The sequence below is a fragment of the Leuciscus leuciscus genome (genome assembly GCF_965113295.1).
Source record: "Leuciscus leuciscus genome assembly, chromosome: 11".
Classification (NCBI taxonomy): Eukaryota; Metazoa; Chordata; class Actinopteri; order Cypriniformes; family Leuciscidae; genus Leuciscus; species Leuciscus leuciscus.
In genome coordinates, this window is record NC_138735.1 from 28,128,492 (window position 1) to 28,147,112 (window position 18,621).

At 34.5% G+C, this 18,621-nt stretch overlaps 2 protein-coding genes and 1 long non-coding RNA gene across 3 annotated transcripts; 2 read left to right on the forward strand and 1 right to left on the reverse strand.

Annotated features, from left to right (window-relative positions):
• Nucleotides 1–173: 173 nt before the first annotated feature.
• pus3 (pseudouridylate synthase 3) lies at nucleotides 174–4,374 on the forward strand. The gene is made up of 7 exons (XM_082184160.1): nucleotides 174–275; nucleotides 577–1,000; nucleotides 1,799–2,070; nucleotides 2,297–2,480; nucleotides 2,833–2,942; nucleotides 3,348–3,526; nucleotides 3,650–4,374. The coding sequence occupies exons 2-7, from the start codon at nucleotides 596–598 to the stop codon at nucleotides 3,913–3,915; spliced, it is 1,416 nt and encodes a 471-aa protein (XP_082040286.1). The 5' UTR covers nucleotides 174–275; nucleotides 577–595; the 3' UTR covers nucleotides 3,916–4,374.
• A 318-nt stretch (nucleotides 4,375–4,692) lies between these two features.
• LOC309509460 lies at nucleotides 4,693–6,681 on the reverse strand. The gene is made up of 3 exons (XR_014209904.1): nucleotides 6,525–6,681; nucleotides 5,328–6,035; nucleotides 4,693–5,119 (listed from the first exon to the last, which is right to left on the reverse strand). It is a non-coding gene; the product is annotated as an uncharacterized lncRNA (long non-coding RNA).
• Nucleotides 6,682–7,204: 523 nt separating this feature from the next.
• On the forward strand, nucleotides 7,205–18,511 carry grnb (granulin b). Its single transcript, XM_082184099.1, has 16 exons — nucleotides 7,205–7,335; nucleotides 8,268–8,349; nucleotides 8,823–8,966; nucleotides 10,046–10,168; nucleotides 10,253–10,351; nucleotides 10,449–10,605; nucleotides 11,625–11,660; nucleotides 11,800–11,891; nucleotides 12,008–12,146; nucleotides 12,325–12,422; nucleotides 12,607–12,843; nucleotides 13,286–13,528; nucleotides 13,988–14,260; nucleotides 15,227–15,475; nucleotides 16,427–16,660; nucleotides 17,529–18,511. The coding sequence occupies exons 2-16, from the start codon at nucleotides 8,347–8,349 to the stop codon at nucleotides 17,658–17,660; spliced, it is 2,259 nt and encodes a 752-aa protein (XP_082040225.1). The 5' UTR covers nucleotides 7,205–7,335; nucleotides 8,268–8,346; the 3' UTR covers nucleotides 17,661–18,511.
• The last annotated feature ends 110 nt before the right edge of the window (nucleotides 18,512–18,621 follow it).

Genomic DNA, 18,621 nt, shown 5'->3' on the forward strand with positions numbered 1-18,621 from the left:
TTGTTATTTAATAAACAAATAAATCAACTACAGTAAAACAACAAAATGCATGTATCATTTTATTTTATTTTATTTTATTTTTTGTGAAGAAGATACCGCAATGAGGAAGGCATTGCACATTCATAGGAATAAATCAGTGCATTTAAGTCTGTGTATGTGTGTCCAGACTTTTATTTTGAAGGGTGGCTTGACGGAAGTCAATGCACCGTCCTGTGTGTAAAAGTTACTGTTCAGAATTTGTTATTTCGCTATTTCCATGAAACTTAATGAAGGATGTGAGTACAATTCTTATACAATTTTTTTGTAGTTTTATAAACTATACATTTATGAAAAGATAAGGAAGCCCAGAAAGTTGATAGGAAGCAAGCACGTGGAGATTTGCACATTAAACACCTCCTCTAGGTCTCTACTGATCCTACTGGAGCATCTGTTGGAGAACTGCACTGATGTGAAGCTCACTGTGAATTATTTCACAAATCTCTGATTATTGTTAACATTTGCAAGAACTGCATTCACATATATGCACACATTGTAGTGAAAAGCTGTTATATGAGCTCTCTGTTATTTATTTCACAGATCTGTGTTTATTGTAAAGATGTCAGAAGAGGTCCTGCTGGCTCGTGTGAAGGCTTTGGAAGAGGAGGTGGGGAGACTGAAAGCTCAGCTGAAAGTAGAGAGAGATGGAGCTGGGACAGAGGAGAGAAGTGAAGCATCAGACAGCTTCAAACATCAGAAAGGTGAAGAGAACAGATCCAAACAGAAGAAACGAGGAGCAGAAAGGCCCTTTGACTTCTCTTCCCACCCTCGCAGACATGTGGCACTGAGGCTGGCATATCTCGGCTGGCAATATCAGGGCTTCGCTGTCCAAGAAAACACAGACAACACCGTCGAAGCCCGGCTTTTTGAGGCCCTGCTGAAGACTAAACTGATCCAGGACAGACAAACCTCCAACTATCATCGCTGCGGCCGCACAGATAAAGGAGTCAGTGCTTTCTCTCAGGTACTGGGATCTGCTTTTACTGAATTTTGTAATAGCAACTTATGATATTCAATTTCATCATGTTTTCATATTTTCCAGGGTTCCTACAATCTTGGAAAATAGAGATTAAACAATAATGTATTATACAGCTTTTTCCATGTGTCTGATAACCAATATAATAACCTAATTAAACTGTAACAACTAAAAGCATAACATGAATAATACAATTATTATAAATTATTATTTTATTATTGTATTCATTATTTTTTATTATTAAACTCATTACATTTATGCATTTTTTTCCTAATCTGAATTCTTGAGTTATGAATTCTTGATATACATTTTTTTTCTCCAAGTTATATATCTAACTAATTTATATTTCTGTATATATTTATATAACTGTGTCTGATAACTGATAACATATATTTAGAACCAATTTGGTACAAGAATAATTTTGTATATATAATATATATTTATTATTTAATTAGCTTATAACAAGAATAATTAATATATATATATATATTATATTATATTATATTATATTATTAAAGTTATGGATTCTTGATATTGACCATTTCTGTCAGTTTCTGATAACTTATATTCAGAACCAATTTTTTTATTATTTAATTTTGACGCAATAATAATAATAATGTAAAATAAACGTTCAATTATAACAACTAAAAGCATAACATGAATTGCAAATATCTTAAAAAAATTATTATTATTTATGCCATTACATTTGTTTTTGTGATCTTTATAATAAATATATTTTCATATTTTGTAAAGTCATGGATTCCTGATATTGATTTTCTTCTCCAGGTTATATCCATTGATCTGCGCTCCACGCAGTACGGAGGAGGTTTAGGTGTGACTGTCCCGGTTGACGTGGAGGTCAAAGGCAAGGCTTCTGCGGAAGAATTACCCTATGTGAAGATCCTAAATCGAGTCCTGCCACAGGACATCAGGATCCTGCAATGGGCCCCTGTAGAAAGCGGCTTCAGTGCGCGCTTCGACTGCCAGTCCAGAACATACAGATACTACTTTCCTCGTGGAGACTTGGATGTGGAACGCATGGCAGAGGCTGCTAAACGGTCAGTAGATGAACACTTCAACATTATAAGTCTGCTTAAAGAATATTATGTACAGTCACTCAACTTAATTTAAACATTTGATTAAATAAAAATAACGCTTCTGAATTGATGAAAAATACACCATGTCTTTATTCTGGAGTTGTTCGAGCTGCGGTTAATTTAATTGACACTGTGTTCAGGAGCTCAGTCACAATGGCTTCTTCTTTGTGTTTCCCTGGCCGTGCAGGTACGAGGGAACACATGACTTCAGGAACCTGTGTAAGATGGATGTTGGTAATGGAGTCTTGCAGTTCCAAAGGACCATCTTGTCTGCCACGGTCCAGCCGGCCCAACTCAACCCCACCTGTCCTGACGACCCCCACCAACTCTACGTCTTCCAGGTCAAAGGTCTTGCTTTCCTCTATCACCAGGTAAGGAGCCCGCCTCATACTGGAGGCCTTCAATGCTAAAGCAGTGGTTCTTACCAAAGGGCCCTCAAGATGACTTAACATAAGACAAAACAAGCTTTAGAATAAGCTAAATGACTAAAAATCTATATATATTTTTTAACATTTTAATTAACCTCCGCAACAACTCTTTCCACTGTCTTCGAAAACCTGGATATAAAAGTTACCTCATTTTAAAAGTGTGAAACCATCTCAACGAGTTAAAGATCTTTGTTTTTATTTTTAAAAAGATAGTATGTAGTGTACACTATGCAGGATTCAGTAGTAGCAGTAGCTAGTTTCCCATTCTGATCATAACTAATCTCTACTTTTGCAGGTTCGCTGCATGATGGCGTTGCTGCTGCTGATTGGACAGAAACTTGAAGCTCCAGAAATCATTGATCAGCTGATGGATGTGGAGAAAAACCCAAGGAAACCTCAATACAGGTGGGTTTTATTTCAACAAATTAATGACCATTAAAATCAAAATGGCCAATTTTTTTTTAATGGAATATGCAGGTTTTATTATAAATGATTTATCTGTGCATATAGTTTTTTTTTTTATTCTTATACCCTCATAATCCTGAATCAAAATAAGTTTCTATCCTTCTTGCAGTGACATCTCTTCTCTGATGATGTGTTTACTGGTGTGAGGGCGGGGCAACCTGTCACTCACATGAGATTGACCAATAGCAAACCACAACCATCCAATCAATTCCCTATTGACAAAATCAAGCCCATTTCTGCATTTATTCTTGTTTCAGAAGTCGTTTCACTCACAATAGGAAAGAAAAGTAAATCGCACAACTGTCGTTTCATGCCGACTTTAATTCTAGTTCCTGTGTTCTGTAGTATGGCGGTGGATTACCCTTTGGTTCTGTATGACTGCCTGTTTGAGGGTGTGAATTGGAGGAATGAAACGGAGGAGGAGAACCACGTCCTGAACTCACTGCACCAACACTGGGTTCAGAATGCAGTCAGGACGCAGGTTCTGCTCGGCATGATCCAAGGCCTTCAGAACACAAACACAGGTGTGCGTTCATATTGAAACTATTGATGTCTGGAGTGACATACTAACATACTTCCTGCTATTTATCTTAAAATTAGCTCTTGAAACCATTATAAAAAGTTATTTTTCTGTTGTTGTATTTTAGAGATGGCTTCTCTGCAGTGTTGGCTCATGGAGGGATCCAGGCAGAAGAAGTACCAGCCTCTTCTGGAGCGGCCGCGATGCCAGAGTTTGGAGTCCAGGATCCAGCACTTTGTGAAGAGGGGAAGACTGGAGCAAGAAGAAGGAGAGAACGGGGAGGAGACGACCGTTTTCAGGGGGAAAAAATCTAAACATTCCCATCTGACAAACACAAACCAACTCCAGGAGCAGAACCACGGAGCAAAAATGGAGGAAAACTTACAGATATGAACTTTTATGTTTTCTTTTAGTGTGTACAGAATTATTTGAAGGCAAAACAGATCATGTGTGGATTTGAAAATGAGACTATGTCCTTCATTTATACACAACATCAGGGGGGAGATGTGGCTTTAAAGCTGGAAATCATCAATTAGTCTCTGTATTGTCTTGGCTAAATTTACTGACTTATAGATATTAAATCCATGTGGTTGATTTATAAATGCCACATGTTGACCCAGAATGTTTTTAAATTTTTTTTTTTATGTCCTTCTTTGTAAATATGTAACTTTATTATGTAACTGTGAAAAAAATCAGTTCAACGATATGAACTGATGTTAATTCAAATGTTTAGTTATCATTTCAATTATTCTTAAATATCTTACAACTATTTATGCAGTTTCAAAAAAGCTTTTGAATCAATAAGATAATTTGCGTACACTTTCCAATAAAGTTTCACTTGTTAACATTTAATGCATTAGCTAACATGCACAAAAATGTTGCAATGCCATTTTTAAAGCATTTATGAATGTAAAAATACAATAATTGATTATGTTGACCCCATTAATCACTACTATCAATTACAACTTTTAAAACTTTTTTTAATTTGCTTATACTATACATTTGAAAAACTTTAAATCACATGTTGGAGTAGAAGTATTGTTCATTTTAACTCATGTAGTTAATTAAAGAGACTAATGTAATGTTACATATAATTTTCCTATAGATATATTGATGCAAATGGTGCCAACAGCCTGGAAAACTAACCATCTGAAAATCAGAGAGGAATCATGATGTTGAATATTTATTAAGAAAATTACAAACTCTACTATATAAAAAGGGATGTAGAACATAGGCAGTCTACAAATGAATCATGTGATAATTACATTTCAACATCCCTGAGAAAACGAGTTACATTTGTGCTGGTTCTAGCAGGGTTCCTTGCATTTCTCCCATGCCGGGCTATTCTTTATCCATTCTTCCGATATCTCTTCATCTGAGATCTCTTCCTCCTCCTGACCAAATCAACGTCTCAGGTCATTTCCCCCAGCATTATTGAGCGATGTGTTTGCTGCAGACCGGCGGAAACGATTGGAAGAACGCTGGCAGAACAAAACACCACCTGCTCATCCTCATTCAAAGGCAAGTCACTGAGTCCAAGGCTCTTCTTGTTTAACTCTTCAGCTTAGGCTGGAGCCTGCGTTCTAGATCCTTTCAGCTGTGAAGACATTCAGTTCAAGACAAAATATTTATATTTCCTCTGATAAAAGATTTTCAGCATGCAAATTAATAATAATTATAGGAATAGTTCAAGTTGCTTTATTCTGTTCTTTAGAATATACTGAAGTCACATTTCTTTTATGTTCCACAGAGGGAAAAGTAATAATAAACAAACAAACAAAAATATACATACGATATATACTTACAATGTGCTTTGCCCAAGGGTAGCATACATTTTTTTTGTCTCTGAGATTTTTTCCGCTTTCAACTCTGAAATGACGGAGGACAGTGAAGTCACTTTTCTCTTTAACCTTCTAATCGTGGCGTTCTTCAATTTAATTTTTTTCCTGCAGGCCTCAATCTTGCCCAGGACCAAGTTCAAGCTGTGCTTCAGCTTCTTTGCAGATTCGTTCTCTCGCATTTCTGCTGTTGTATCTATGGAGCTACAAGCTGTGTTTGAAGACCAAGAACGGTAGCAGTGATCATGTCTAACTGCAATGACACATATTTCAGTGGGGTAAATCACTGGCGTCACACTGGTTTCAGCCATGTCCTGATCCGAAGCATCTTCCTCATCTCCCACAAACTCATCTAAAATCACCTCCTCTTCCACAAACCTTCTCTTGGAATCCCTTTTGAGACTGTATGTATGAAATTCGTGATTTTCATAATTTTCCACATTCCTTCGCCTTCTATATAATTTGGTGCACCATGCCATCTTAAACGAGTCAGGGAAGAGAAATTTGGTGGGGACAGCTGTTTTCTTAAGGCACACTTGACCTTTATTGTTCTTGAAGAAACAGCTGTCTTCAAAGTGGTGGGAACAGATGCGAGAAGATGGAGATGGCTTGAAATGGTCACGTCTGATGTTCACCATCCACCGCTGCAGTCGATCTTTGTCACCTAATGGGAAACTGTAAAATAGATGGATGGATGGATTAGAGAATGGGAGAGATAGTCAAATATGATTTTAAAAGAATGTGAGCTCACATATAGTCTTTGTTCAATAGGAGCAGATAAAAGCCATATCATAAAAGTAGTTTTCTTGGAATAAAAAAATAACTTTTTGTATTACAACAGAAAAGGGATTGGAACTGGAAATGGGATTCATTTTTGATTAACTATTATTTTACCATCAAAACACTTTTTATAAGATTTTAAGAACCTACTGAAATAATATTTCTCTTATTAACTATTTTGCATATAGTTATTAAATGGGCTTCTTTTATTGAAAAAATAATCAACATACACAATATATTTATGTTTATTATTCATTACTAGACAAAAAAAATCTTAATATTTCTACATATAAAGTGCACGCGATTGATCTAAAGACAAACACAGTTTTGACAATGTGACTGGACGGTTAAATTAGACTAAATAAAATGAAATAACCAACCGACCGATGAAAACTTATACTGGACCCTGGTGAGGAACGATTAGTACAATTCAAAGCTGCACACGACATGTTTAAACGTCAAGCAACACTAGCGACACATCATGACAACAACACAACTTCTGTTTTTCCTTCAGCGGCGGCGCGCAAACGTAAGCAGCGCGTTACTGCCACCTACTGTTATATTAGTATATATGCTGTTTTATATACAGTCAATGGATATGTCATCATCTCAGCTTTAAACAGAGACAATTTATATAAGGCTTTAAATCTCTTTATGTTGGTGGGGGTGGCATATATAACCTCGAAAAATTTTTTTTTGACAGGTTCTGTGAGATTCAGAATCATATAAGTGATATATAGCGATATTTACTACATGATGTTGCTGTACGTTTTGGATGGTTAAAACAAAGAGGCTGTTCTTGCATTTAATATGATTTGCATTTGGTTTATATTATTATAATTGATGTGAAAATGTTGGAATACATTTATTAGTTCTAGTTCTAGTTATATATTCATATTAGATATATTTTTATACTTTGTTTTGTTACGTTTTTTAATTTATTTTAATATTATATATATATATTTTTTTTATGTATATTGTTTGTATCATTTAATTAAATCATATTGTCATTGTAAACTAAATGAACAGGTTCATATGGTTCATTAAAGACAAACAAGCCTGACTCACTGTGTCATATGACACTCGGTCACGTGATGGACCAATAAAGTCAAACTCGGCAGTCTGCAGAGTATATCTTCTTCACAGCGTCCAGTTTTACGGTGATTTTCCACTGGTCTCGTGAAAATACGTTACGGTAAGCTCTTTATACTTATGACATCTTATTTTTTAATAAATCAAGTCTTTGTTTAGGGTTTATTCCGGCCGAGCTCACGCGCTTCCGTTGGAAACAAAAAGAAACAACGTTACATTGCAACAACAGCAATTTAGAATGAAGCGTTTTTAGTGACTGATTTAGTGCGTCTCAAAGACCGGTTTTAAACCTATACTAACTGGTTAACTGATACAAATTGAAGCTTTGTTGGATATACATTTGATAGTTTTCATAAATGAAAAATAAACATGGTCAATTAGTGTAGCGGTTTTTGTTAACCGATGCCACGAAGTGATTTAAAAGTGATGCATTTATTAAAAGGATAGTTCACCCAAAAATGGGTTCATGTTGTTCCAAACCTGAACATGTTGTTTGCTGAACACAATACAGGTAGCCTAACTAAACAGTTGATGGACCCCATTGACTCATTGAAGTCAATGGGGTCCATCCACTGTTTGGTTAGCTGTATTCTTAAAAATATCTTTTGTGTTCAGCAAAACAACTTGAGTGTAAGTAAATGATGACAGAATTTCATTTTTGGGTGAACTATCCCTTTAAGACAGTGCTCATATAATGTGATCAATGGTCTGAGATGAGATTATCTGATCAAAAAAAACGATAAGATAAACACAAGTTTGCAAACACTTGCAAAGATGTCTTTGAAATCTGTATTCGAGTAAGTATCAGAGTAATATACTCATGTATCCTGCAATTGTCGAATTGATAATAAATATATGTGAAATGCAGTTTTTATATGGGTCATTCACCACAATGATTATAAACATCAGCATAAACCACTAAATTACTAAGGAATGATCTCTTTAGCGAAATCAATTCCTGTTGAAACACCCGTGTGACAAACCCTGTATGAATGTACTTGATTTAGTTATGCATTTTTATGTTTTGCGTTACAGTGCAAGAAAGTTGTTCATGGGTTTGCATCTGAACATTTGAAGAACATTAGCTTTGGGGGTCAGCACAGTCTCACACACAATGGTGAGTATTTTGTTGTAGTTTTCTTAATATTTCTTATATTGTGATCTAACGCTCTATTATCAGTGCTACTATAAATAAAAGCTGAAATCAAACTGAGCTTTTTCCATTTTGAAACAATATAGTCTTTTTTAAATAAGTCTAAAGTCTGCTGACGCGATTTTACATCAACCAGACATGACCTGGTAATGTCATGAGACCGGCAGCAGTGTGTTTGCTCACTAAATGGACACATTGGGAAATGCACGTCTTTAAGAGCCTCTTTTTCAAATGATGTAGGCCTAATGTTTGTCAGTCAACTGACTTACGACACTCAGACATGTAGGATGTTTTAAATAAAATATTTTTTTTCTCATTCATCAATGATCCTTATGTACCAGAACTTTCATAATAAATATAGTGTCATAATAAAAACAGTTTTACAGTAAACACAGAATCAAATAATGTTCGGTTCATGGCCATTTCCTGTCTTTCAGGTGCGTGTGAGTGTCGTAGCGTTACTATGTGTGTGTCTGAACGTGTGTGTCGCTCTGATTTGTCCTGATGGAGGGATGTGTGAAGATGGAAACACCTGCTGTCAAACACCATCAGGAGGATATGGCTGTTGTCCGCTACCCAACGTAAGAGAGGCTTTAAGTTAAATGTGTTTTTGGGAGTTACTCTACTGTTTATAAGTTTGGGGTTGGTAGGAATTATTATTTTTTTTAAATGTAAATGAAGTTTCTTATGCTCAACAGGACTGCATTTATTTTATCATGAATACAGTAAATCAATAATATTGTTAAATGTTTAAAATCTTTTTTTCTATTTGAATATATTTAAAATTTAGAGCAAATATGATTGTTTGATTTTAATACATAAAATTAAGTCCTGTAATGGCAAAGCTGGATTTTTAGCTCCCACCTTCTAAGGTATCCAACTGTTTAAAAGATTTGTTAATGTTTATGACAAAAGTCTCTTATGTTCACCAAAGTTGCATTTGAGTAAAAACAATTTAAAATGTAAAATAACAGATTTCTATTGTAATATATTTTAAAATGTAATTTATTCCTGTGATCAAAGCTGAATTTTCAGCATCATTACTCCAGTCTTCAGTGTCACATGATCCTTCAGAAATCATTCTAATATGATGATTTGCTGCTCAAAAAACATTTCTGATTATTATCAATGATGTAAACAGTTGTGCTGCTTCATATTTTTGTGGAAACTGTGATACTTTTTCTTTTCAGGATACTTTGATGACTAGAAAGTTCAAGAACAGCACTTTTTTTTTATATATAATTTTTTTGTAACATTATAAATGTCTTAATGCATCATTGCTAAATAAAAGTATATTTTTAAAAGCAAAAATATTACTGAATCCAAACTTTTGAACAGAATAATTTACACTACTTGTAAAGTGACTTTCTTTTCATTCTTTTAGTGTTGAAGACATTGTTAATGATTTACTTTGTTCCCTTATTTAATGTGTGCTTTATTAAAAGGAAATTTCAGCCAAAAATAGAACATTGTGTCATCATGTTCTCACCCTTATGTTGTTGCATTCTTGTGAATTTCTTTCTCAATACAAACGTTACTTTAAAAATTCTCTTTTGTGTCACACAGTCGATATAATTTTATTTCTTTAACTATTCCAACACCAATAAACAATAAATACACATTCATTTCAAATGACTCTTGTTTGTATGTGTGTTTACAGGCAGAGTGCTGCTCCGATCACCTGCATTGCTGTTACCAGGGCACTCTGTGTGACTTGGAACACTCAAAGTGTGTGAATAAGACGCACGTTTTAAACTGGGTGGAAAGAGTCGCCACAAAGCAGGTAATGCGCACACACAGCCACAAACTTAGATAAGCCTTGAGTATATACTCAGCATTGAAATTATCTCTCTTTTTTTATTTCTAGAAAGCTGTAGTTTGTCCAGATCAGGAGTCTGAGTGTCCCGATGACACCACTTGCTGCCAGATGCCTGATGGGGGCTGGGGCTGCTGTCCTATGAAAAATGTATAGCACCTGTTTGATCATATATCTATTCTGGAATGCGGTTACATGTATATGGTAATGTTTACATTTGTCTTTCTTTCACCATGTGTGTGTTTAGGCCGTGTGCTGTGAAGATAAGCAACACTGCTGTCCTGAGGGAACCAAATGTGACCTTGAGCATTCAATGTGTGTGTCGGCCACCTATGGCTATGGACCCTCCCCCTTCTGGAGGAAATTCGCTGCTTCTCGTAGGAAACCATCAGAGAAAAAAGCAGGTATGAGAGAGGGAAATATGACAGTTTTACTTCATTTGGCGTTTAATTGCATTATGCTTTTACTGGTGTTATGACAGCCATTATACAGGAGTTTAAGATTTACACCACTGTTCAAAAGTTTTGAGTTGGTAAGATTTTTTTTCAGTCTCTTATGCTCCCTTAAGGCTGCATTTATTTGATAACAATACAGTAAAAGCACTAATATTGTGAAATATCATTGCAATGTTTTCCATTGTATTTAAACAATTTTAGTTATTTCTGTGATCAAAGCTGAATTTTCAGCATCATTACTCGAGTCTTCAGTGTCACATGATCCTTCAGAAATCATTCTAATATGCTGATTTTCTGCTCAAGAAACATTTATTATTATTATAGTTTTTGCTGCTTAATATATTTTGTGGAAACCATGATACAAATTTTCAGGATTATTTGAAGATAGAAAGTTAAAAAAGAACAGCATTTATTTTTTTAACATTATAAATGTCTTTATTGTGACTTTCGAAGAATTAATGCATCATTGCTAATTTACTTAGTTCTTAAAAAAAAAAAAAAATCATACTGACCCCAAACTTTTGAACGTTAGTTTACATATTAGTCACTGTTTTAATCGCATATGACGTGACAAAATCCTTGCTGATGTGACAGTGGATTTTTTTTTTTATTATAAAAATTAAAAGCTGGGAATGTTTTAAGATGGTGCTTCTCAAATACGTTTTCATATTTACAATATCAACAAAAGTATTGCTTTTCTGCTGTCAGCAATGTGTGTTTTGAGGGCAAATAGCTTTCATTATTAATGCACTAAAAGTTCTTATTGCACATTATTGAGGACAAATAGCTTTCAAATGGCTTTTAATGTACTGTAATTTAAAGTTCTTATTGCACATTTTATGTCTTGTTCACTGGGGCATAAAAAGGTATAAAAGTTCCTTTAAGGAATTAGTAGAATATCCTTAAGTTTGCTTGTCAGTTTCACACCTGTTAATGAGTGTTTTTATATTGTATTCCTGTTATTGCAGTTGATCCGCCTGCAGACTTCAGTGATATCAGAGATGGTAAGACTAACTCTGGCACCTGCAGTTTTTTTTTTATATATACAAGCACTATTTTATGTATTATTTATTTCTATCCATAATTCATCAAGTGTCTTTGTTGGAAATGACACCTCAGGCTTCTGTGTGTTTATGTGGGCAGTGATCTGTCCAGATAGGATGTCCACATGTCCAGAGGATACGACGTGCTGTGAAATGGAGACCGGCAGCTACGGATGCTGCCCGATGCCAAAGGTGCTTCATGTTTGTCCTAATGTATAATTAAATGTATTTTATGCTTACCCTGTGGTCTGCATGTATTTTACACAACGTAAGCTTGAATTAACAAATGTAAATGTGTTTTTCCGTAGGCTGTGTGTTGTTCTGATCATTTGCACTGCTGCCCAGAGGGCACAACATGTGACCTTGTCCATAGTATGTGTTTGTCAGCCGATGGCGTCACGGAAATGGCCACTAAGATCCCAGCTGTCACTGCCCTGAAGCCTAGAGGTGAAATCCATTTATTTTACCTTTGTGCAATTAAAAGTTATTCAGTTTATGTTTGTGGCTAAACCTCATTGCTCAAACCATTCTGGATTGTGAGTGTGGTGAATTGTAAAGTTTTGCTTACTTGGATCAATATAGAATATGCATCAATCCATCTATTTATCGCTCTTTCTGTCTTCAGAGAAAGTAGTTCCCTGTAATGAAACCGTAGCGTGCGCTAGCGGAACCACCTGCTGTAAAACAGAAGAAAGCGCCTGGGCCTGCTGTCCTTTACCAAAGGTATTCGGCACTTGTGGAAACATTGGAGTGTGATTATGGCTTAGTAGTATCTTTTTAAAACCCAGCCCATAACAAAAGTTCCTGAGATCAAATGTAAAAATTGTATTGCTTCAAAATATTGCAACAAATAGTTTCAAGTAATGCGAAGGCAGTCTATGATGTCTTTGTGTCTTCTGACCTCCAGGCGGTGTGTTGTGAGGACCATGCCCACTGCTGTCCAAAAGACACGGTGTGTAACCTCGCTGCGGGCACCTGTGACGACGCTGCTGACCTTTCAGTGTCTGTACCCTGGGTGACAAAGGTGCCTACCTTTACAATAGCTCCATCCGATGAGAAATGTGACGATACCTCTTCGTGCCCGGATGATTCCACCTGCTGCAAACTCCCATCTGGAAAATGGGGGTGCTGCCCAATGCCAAAAGTACTTTTCTCCTTTTCTAATTTTAAAATCTATTTAAAATTGTTTTTATATATACATATACATATAGTATACATGTGTGTGCATATATGTATAACACTATAAAATAATTAGAAGTAAAATCAATTAAAATATTAAATGTTATGTGTATTTTTAAAATATATATGTGTGTGTGTATGTATTTTATATATATATATAATATATATATATATATATATATATATATATATATATATATATATATATATATATATATAAATTAATTCAATATAATGTAAAAATATACATTCAATTAAAATAATAGATGATAAATAAAATGACAAATAAATATAAATTAAATGGAAAATAAATACAATTATAAAATGCATATATTTATTTAAATTATAAACAGTATTTATTTAAATAAATATTTCTTAATTTTACATTTATTTACCTAAACTTCTAGGCAGTGTGTTGTGAGGACCATCTCCACTGTTGTCCCCACGATACTGTGTGTAATCTGGCCGCCAGCACTTGTGACAGTGCCAACGATCAGGGTCTCCGTTTTTCTGTGCCTTTGGTGAAGAAGATCGATGCAGTGACCCTGCCATCGCAGAACCAAAACTGTGACGAGACATCGCTGTGTCCAACAGGGTCGACCTGCTGTAGACTAACCTCAGGGGCATGGGCCTGCTGTCCTATGCCACAGGTAAACACACATTTAGCAACAAGGGTTTAGGCCTAAAGCTCTAAAGCACAGGTGTGCACACATGCTTGCACTTGTAATGGCATATAATGCTGTCTAGGTAGGTTGCATCCTTTACAGAGAATGCAATTCCATAATGCATTATGAATAAATGTACATATTTCATGTGTACACTGAATATAAAGTATAGTATAGATTAAAAATACTTTTTTTTATAATATTAATGGCATAACATGCCAATTAGTTTAAATATAATGCATATCAATCTTTTAACATTATATTTATTTGTAATAAATTTCACCGATTTAAATGTTAAATTGAAAAATATTTATGTGCTATTTGTTTTTATACTTTGAGTATTCTTACACCAAACTCTATTGGAATCAATTATGAGTTGTATTACATTTCTGCCAATGTGGATAATATTGTAATATTATATTAATATGTAATGTATATATTTAGGCCATGTGCTGTGCCGATCAGGAGCACTGCTGTCCACAGGGCTACAAGTGTGACATGGCTCAAAAAACCTGTGTACGTCCTGGCCTTCCCAGCATGCCCTGGTTCAGGAAGGAGTCTGCACTGAGCGTGAGCCAGCAGTCTGATGATAATACTCCAGAACCGGCAGATCCAGTGGACAGACACATGTGTGACGCTCACACTAGCTGTCCAAGAGACGACACCTGCTGCTTTATGGGCAATCTCGGCAAGTGGGGCTGCTGTCCACTGCCTAAGGTTAGATATGCTTTATTAATCCATTCACTATTTAATACAATGTAAATACCACATGTGAGCCTTAAATGACCATAAATGAGTCAACTCAGCAACAGATAGATAATTCACACATATAGTACACATATATTACAGTAGATAAAGTATGTTCAAATAGCTTAAAATGTATATTTTTATATACATGCAATAAATACATGCACATACATCTATACCGTGGCAGATTATTGATGATATAGAAGGATATGTGTGCCGTTTTGGGTAGGTGTGGTCATTGTTCTCATATACACACTATATAAATACTAGACACTAGAGTTATTTATTTATTTTATTTATTTAAATTTTTATTTGTTTATTTAGTCTTTTTTTTTTCATTTTAGTTATTAGTATTTATTTTGATTATTTTTCATTGTTTGTTTATTTGTTTTTGTTTATTTAATTTCTACACATTTATTTTATATCTATATAATTTATATATAGTTAATTTATTTTGTAGTTTTATATTACATTTTAGTCATTATTTGTATTTAATTTGATTGTTTTATTTTAGTTATTTAATTTATTTAACAGTTATTAGTTATTTTGTTTAGTTTGTGTATTTATTTTACTTACTTTGATTAAAATGCAAAATAAAATGTTAATTTATTTTGTAGTTTTATATTAAATTTCAGTCATTAATTATTTTTATTTATTTAATTTGTTTGTTTTATTTTAGTTATTTAATTTATTTAAGTTATTAGTTATTTTGTCTAGTTCGTGTTTTTATTTTACTTTGATTAAAATGCTAAATAAAATGTTTAGTTTCAAGATAACTGCTGACAAACATAATGAAGCACACTGCCATTAGAATTTTTTATTGTTGCCTATTTTGTTCTGTTTTTCATACAAACCAATTGCATTCTGTATATAGTGCTCCATTATGAATGTAGTGAAGGAATTAATTCTCACACTATATTGTTTCCTCTTTTTAAGGCGGTGTGCTGTAAGGATGGAGATCACTGTTGCCCTATCGGCTACACGTGTAATGAGAAGAAAACGTCCTGCATTAAAGCCCACCATGAGATCCCCTGGTACACAAAACAAGAGGCCAGGGTCACAAAGGGGTCAGAGGTGTTGCTTGGACACGAAGATGTGAAGTGCGATTCAACGACGAGCTGTGCGTCTGGTTCTACCTGTTGTAAATTACCCACAGGGCAGTGGGGATGTTGTCCTCTTGTCAAGGTAATTCTTTTTGGCCCGGTTTACACCTGCTATTAAGGTGCGTATGCTCGATCCGATCACAAGTGGACGACTCTAAATACCGGTGTAAACAGGGACTAAAACATTTTGAGATTTACCACTTTACACCACTTCCAGAGGTAGTCGAAAACGCATTAGACCGGATTGCTTTCGTAGTGTAAACGCTCATGCAAAACAGCTCTCCGCCTACTGACCTAATGCGTGAACATTATGGGAAGCGCTCCATCCGACAAAGTTTAAACCTCGTCTGGCTAAAGACCCAAGTTTGGTTTGACAAGTACTATGGTCTCTCATCGTTCCTGATTTCTAACACACACTCACAGCGTTCGGCTGGTTTTCCGGCTGTCGGAGCAGAAACTAAAGCTGATGATCTCGGTATGTTTTTCCGTTGTGTTCGTGTGTAAATTGCGTGAGCTTATTTCATCCATTAGATCGAAAGATCTGAAAAAACACATTTATCCACCCATAGACCCACTTGAAGAAATCAGCACAGAAGGGGTTAAAAGTGGACAAAATAGACTGATTAAACAGGTGTAAAGTGCAACGTGTCTCCCTCGTCTACTTGTGATCCGATCGACAAAAACGCGTATCTTAATACCAGGTGTAAACGGTCTTTCTAGTATCCCTGCATATGTCATGGAAAAGTTACAGAGTTAAATAGCTTTACATGTTTATTACAATAATTGACTTTATGGATTAAAACGCCTTTATTCTATTAGTTATACATGTGTTTTTGAGACCTTTAGCAGAGTTTATTTTTACACTTACAATGCTGTAAGTGTTTTGAGGATGTTTTTCCATCTGACTTTGAATTTAGTTTGAGTACTCCGAGCACCACAGGGTTTGTTTTCATGTGTTTTGCATTCATTTGATGTTCTTTATGCAGGTGTGTTTGTGTGCTCTTCACTGATATGCTGTATTGTCTCTCTGCAGGCTGTGTGCTGTGAGGACCATGAGCACTGCTGCCCACAGGGCTACACCTGCAACCTCGAATTTGGAACCTGCGTTAAAGCTTCCAACGTGCGCAGTGTTGCTCTGACACGGTTACAAACACACACCGACGCACATTTAGAAGAGGTGTTGTGTGACGAATCAACGCGCTGCCCAAAGACACAGACCTGCTGTAGACTATCAGACTCCACATGGGCTTGCTGTCCTTATAAAGAGGTATGAAGTCCAGTGATTGTTTTTCTTTGATATCTGATATTATTAGTAAGCAATCACTATCACTGTTACTTTAATATATTTTTGTTCATTTTGTTTACTGAAATAAATGTTTATTTATCAATTAACTGTTTTTATTTGTATTTTATTCAATGATTATAATTTTTTTGTTTACTGAAATTTCGTTTATTGTTTTGTTAATTTTGCATTTATTTATTTTGTTTGACAATTATTTGTTGTTCATTTATACTTTATTTATGTGGTTATTAATTATGTAATTTTTTTTTTTACTGAGATTTGTTCTTTCTTTTTTATTAATGTAATTATTTATTGTCTTTCCCGAATTTTATTTTTGTATTTATTTATTCATTAAAAAAATATATTTTTATTGTTTACTGCAATTTGTTTTATTATTTGTTTTATTTAATTATTTTTGCCTTTACTAAACCAAATTTGGTAAAGACAAAAATAATTAAATAAAACAAATAAACAAATGACCATAAACTATAAAAAAAATCATGTATATATAAATATTAAAACTCAAATTTATACTGAAATAAAATGAAATAAATGAACAAATTTCAGTAAACGCAATAAATAATAATAACCAAATTAATAAATACAATGATTTAATTATTGTTTACCGAAATTTATATATGTTTATTATTTGTTTTTATTGGTTACTTTAAGTTATAAGTTATTTTTTCAAATATTGTGGGGTTGGTTGAGGAGAGATTCCCTGATATGATTGTAAAGTGCTTTGGGTGTACAGTAGTACATATGAAAGCGCTATATAAATGCCTCCATTCATTCTTATTTTATACACTAAAGTATGCAAACATTTGACAGATGTTTCTCTCTCTTTTTGTAGGCAGTGTGCTGTAAAGACATGAAGCACTGTTGCCCGATCGGACACAAATGTGACTCGGAAGTGCAAAGTTGCACTAAACCATCCACAGCCACATGGTGGGATAATTATCTAAGTGAAAAAAACATAAACTGACACTGGATAGCACACACACGACACACACACACGTACTCACACATGTTGCATAAAGCATTGCTTTCTAAGATGCCCTCTTTAAACAAGGGACTGTGCATCATGGTTTGTCTTTAATATTTAGTTTTTACCAGAATAAAAACATACCAAGCCTTATGCTTTAGCAGAATACACAGAGCCTTTTTAGTCTTTGATTTAAATCAATTTGTTAAGGGAAACTGACAACAAAACCAATGCACATTTTCAATGTTATTATTTCACTTTCAAGCCTCAAGTTCTACATGTTTCCCAGTTCCTTAAGAGTGGCTATAGAAGTGATTTTACAAGACGTTAGAAATAATTAGTGGCATATAAGCTAAGTATATAACTGACGTCAATTGTGTGCGTTGTTTGAGGATGTTGATTTTATGCAATTTAAATTGTATTGCTGATTACCACACAATCTAAGAACAGATATGACCGTGAAGTGACCGAATACTCAGTTACTGAGAATCTAAAATGAATGTATCGGCCGTGAACTAAACCTAAACCAGTCCAATGCATCAACCACAAATGAAATCTCTGTCATTTTAATCTGTAACATTTTATTGTAAGAATTGTAACTGCAATTGGGCCGTGAAAAGAATGGATGTCGCCAAGCATTTAACCCTATATTTTACGTAGAGGCTGTTACATGCTAGGGTTAACTCAACTTTGTCAATGAGAATTATCAGCTTTTTCCATTGTAGGTTTCATTTCAAATGTTCCAAGTTGTCCGTGTACATTTTTAAAAGTTTTACAAATGCTTGAAATCGTTTATTCAAATGCAAGTGTCATTCTCAACATTCACTATAGCTAATTGTGAGATTTGTCTTTTTTTTTTTTTTTATCTTATTTTAAAATTTACATAAGGGTCAAATCAATTTGCCTACTGATTACCTGTGATACAATGAGGTTTATTTTGTTTTTTGAGATTGTTCTTTTT